General features: G+C 46.6%; 1 protein-coding gene across 1 annotated transcript; it reads right to left on the reverse strand.

Moving 5' to 3' along the window:
* Nucleotides 1-574: 574 nt before the first annotated feature.
* LOC138387083 (olfactory receptor 2V2-like) lies at nucleotides 575-1,522 on the reverse strand. Its single transcript, XM_069473970.1, is given in 1 exon segment — nucleotides 575-1,522. A coding segment is annotated over 1 exon segment (948 nt).
* Between the last annotated feature and the right edge of the window lie 1,502 nt (nucleotides 1,523-3,024).

Below are 3,024 nucleotides of genomic sequence, written 5' to 3' on the forward strand. Positions count from 1 at the left end.
CTGTTTCTGCACAGTGCTTGAGTTACAAAGTCCTACATCCCTTTGTAATGTATGTTACAAAATAATCAGTATACAAAATATTGGAGAAAAAATCTGGGTTATCACCAGAAATATAGAGTACTTATTTAGAGTTTGTTATTTATGTAGAGATAGAGTCTTGCTCTGTCACCCTGGGTAGAGTGCAGTGGTGTCATCATAGCTCACTGCAACCTCAAACTCTTGGGCTCAAGTGATCCTCCTGCCTCAGCCTTCTGAGTAGCTGGAACTACAAGTGCATGCCACAATGCCCAGCTAATTTCTCTATTTTCAGTAGAGACAGGGTCTAACTCTTGTTCAGTTTGGTCCCAAACTCCTGAGCTCAAGTGATCTTCCCACTTCGGCCTCACAGAATGCTAGGATTACAGGTGTGAGCCACTGTGCCCAGTCCTGGTTTATAGTTTAAAAAGACCCACCTAAGCCTGCAGGTGTCATAATCCTCATTATTAACGGGAAACCAAGACTGAAATTGAGTGAATTATTAACCTGATGTCCCAGAGCCAAGAGCTGGCAGAGCCGGGCACCAGTGCCCTGGGGTTCAGTGCTGGCTGCCAATCCTACAGCGGTGCAGCCCCTTCCTCAGTGCCCCCATCACCTCATGGTTCCTCAAGCTGTAAATGAGGGGGTTGAGCATAGGAGTAAGGACTGTGTAGAAGACAGAGACCACCTTGCTGTGGCCAGGGGCCCGGTAGCGCCTAGGCCTCAGGTAGATGAACATGGCTGCCCCGTAGAAGAGGGAGACAGCTGTCAGGTGGGAGGAACAGGTGGCCAGAGCCTTTTTACGGGCCTGAACAGAATGCATTCGGAGCATGATCCCCAGGATGCGAGCATAGGAGGCCACGATGATGGAGAAGGGAAAGAGCAGCATGAAGATGCAGCAAGTAAATATCACCTTCTCAAAAAGGGATGTGTCTGCACAGGCCAGCTTCAACAAGGATAGCATCTCACAGAAGAAGTGGTTCACCTCCCTCAAGCCACAGTAGGGGAAGGTCATTACTACCACCATCTAGATCAAGCCATCTATTATCCCAAAGGCCCAGGAGCTCCCAGCAATCTGGACACAGACCCTCTGATTCATCAGGATGGGATAGTGAAGTGGGCGGCTAATGGCCACATAGCGGTCATAAGCCATGAGTCCCAGCAAGAGCCCCTCAGATCCCACAAGAGAAACAAAAAAGCCAATTTGTATGCCACAACCCACAAAGGAGATGGACTTCCTGCCAGACAGGAAGTTGGCCGCCATCTTTGGCACAATGTTACAGACCAGCATGAGATCCATGAGGGAGAGCTGACTGAGGAAGAAGTACATGGGTGTGTGAAGCCGAGGATCTACGTAGATGAGGAAGATGAGGAGGACATTCTCACAGAGAGTCACTATGACGACCACCATAACTACAGAGAGAAGGACAAGATCAGTTGGGCTGTGGGAAAAGATGCCCAAGAGAATGAAGCCATCTGTGGATGATTGGTTCAACCATGTCTCCATGGCTCAGTTGTTATTCCAGGTCACCTGAGAACATGGACAAAAAAATATTGGATTGAGTGATGTTTCTTCATTGACATTTTCATTCCATATCTTCAGGCAGCTGTTTTGTCTGCAACTCATCAGGACTCCACAACTTAAGCTTTGGGGCATAGCGGCGGACGCTCCTTCATGTCCGCCTGACACAGAGACAGGAGCCCCCCACCCCAGCTCATAGAATGGGAACATGTATCCGTACTGGTCTGTCTCCTTACCATGGTGAGTAGAAACTGAGTTGTTTTACGTGTCATAAACCTTTGGACAATCCCTGTCAGCAAGTCTTAGCTTTACCATATGACACTGAGTCTTTTGTCTGGAATCATGTGGAGTCTGGAAACTATATTTGACAATCTTGAACCATTTCACCCTCAGAGATAATTCATGTGTGTTATAGAAAGGGAAGGGAATGAAGCAAGAGCTGCTCTTTAGTCTGGAGTCTTTCTCTAGTTTCTGTGAATTTTATCATGCCAACCACTGTGTTATCATCATATCTGGAGAAAGGAAATTCTCCTCTGGTGCCACATGAGGAAGGAGGAGTTGTAATGGCTCCTGTCATTGTCAATCACATTGGGGGTGACAGGAACGTCCCAGGACCAATGTGGAGAAGCAATGAGTACTGGGTGCCCATACTTCCTGAGAACAGTGAGGTTTTAGTTATGTTGAGACTTTAAAAATAACCCCGCTATCAGGGTCTCAGTAAAAGTGGCTGACAAACCAGTATAGGTAATACCTACTTAATAAGTTATCTTTTTTTTGTTTTGAGACAGGGTCTTGCTCTGTTGCCCAGCTAGAGTGCAGTGGCATCATCACAGCTCAAGGCAGCCTCCAATTCCTGGGGTCAAGTGATTCTCCTGCCTCAGCCTCCCAAGTAGCTGGGACTACAGGTGTGAGCCACCACGCCCAGCTAATTTTTTTTTTTTTTTTTTTTAGAGATGAGGTCTGGCTATGTTGCCCAGGCTGGTCTTGAACTCCTGGCCTCTAGTGATCCTCCCTCCTTGGCCACCCAGAGTGCTGGGATGACAGGGGTGAGCCAGCACACCCAGCCTGATTAGCATAGACCCTCTTTTACAAATGAGGAAACTGAGGCTCTGAGGAGGTGGCCAAAGTTTAGTAAATGTAGAACCAAGACTTGAGATAATGGATGATTATATTAGGCTGTTTCTGTGAAAAAAAATTCTGAGATGAGCAAGCTAACTTGGAGAAATTCTTGGTCAGCAACTCCCAATTCCCTTTCTCTCACTCTTGGCTCACTCAGCAGGCTCTGATCCATTACCTGGCGTCTTAAAAATCAGAGATGCTTTTGCTAAAGAGTGGTACTTGTTTCCTGTGTGACAAGACTCTCATTACAGGGCAATACATTATCATTGAAGGCTATTAAGTTTCAGTCCTGTGAGTCGGTTGGTATGAATGCAATTCCTCAAACCTAGATGAAAAATCCAATTACATTTTTGAACCTGCTGAATTCA

This window comes from Eulemur rufifrons, chromosome 7 (genome assembly GCF_041146395.1).
Source record: "Eulemur rufifrons isolate Redbay chromosome 7, OSU_ERuf_1, whole genome shotgun sequence".
Classification (NCBI taxonomy): Eukaryota; Metazoa; Chordata; class Mammalia; order Primates; family Lemuridae; genus Eulemur; species Eulemur rufifrons.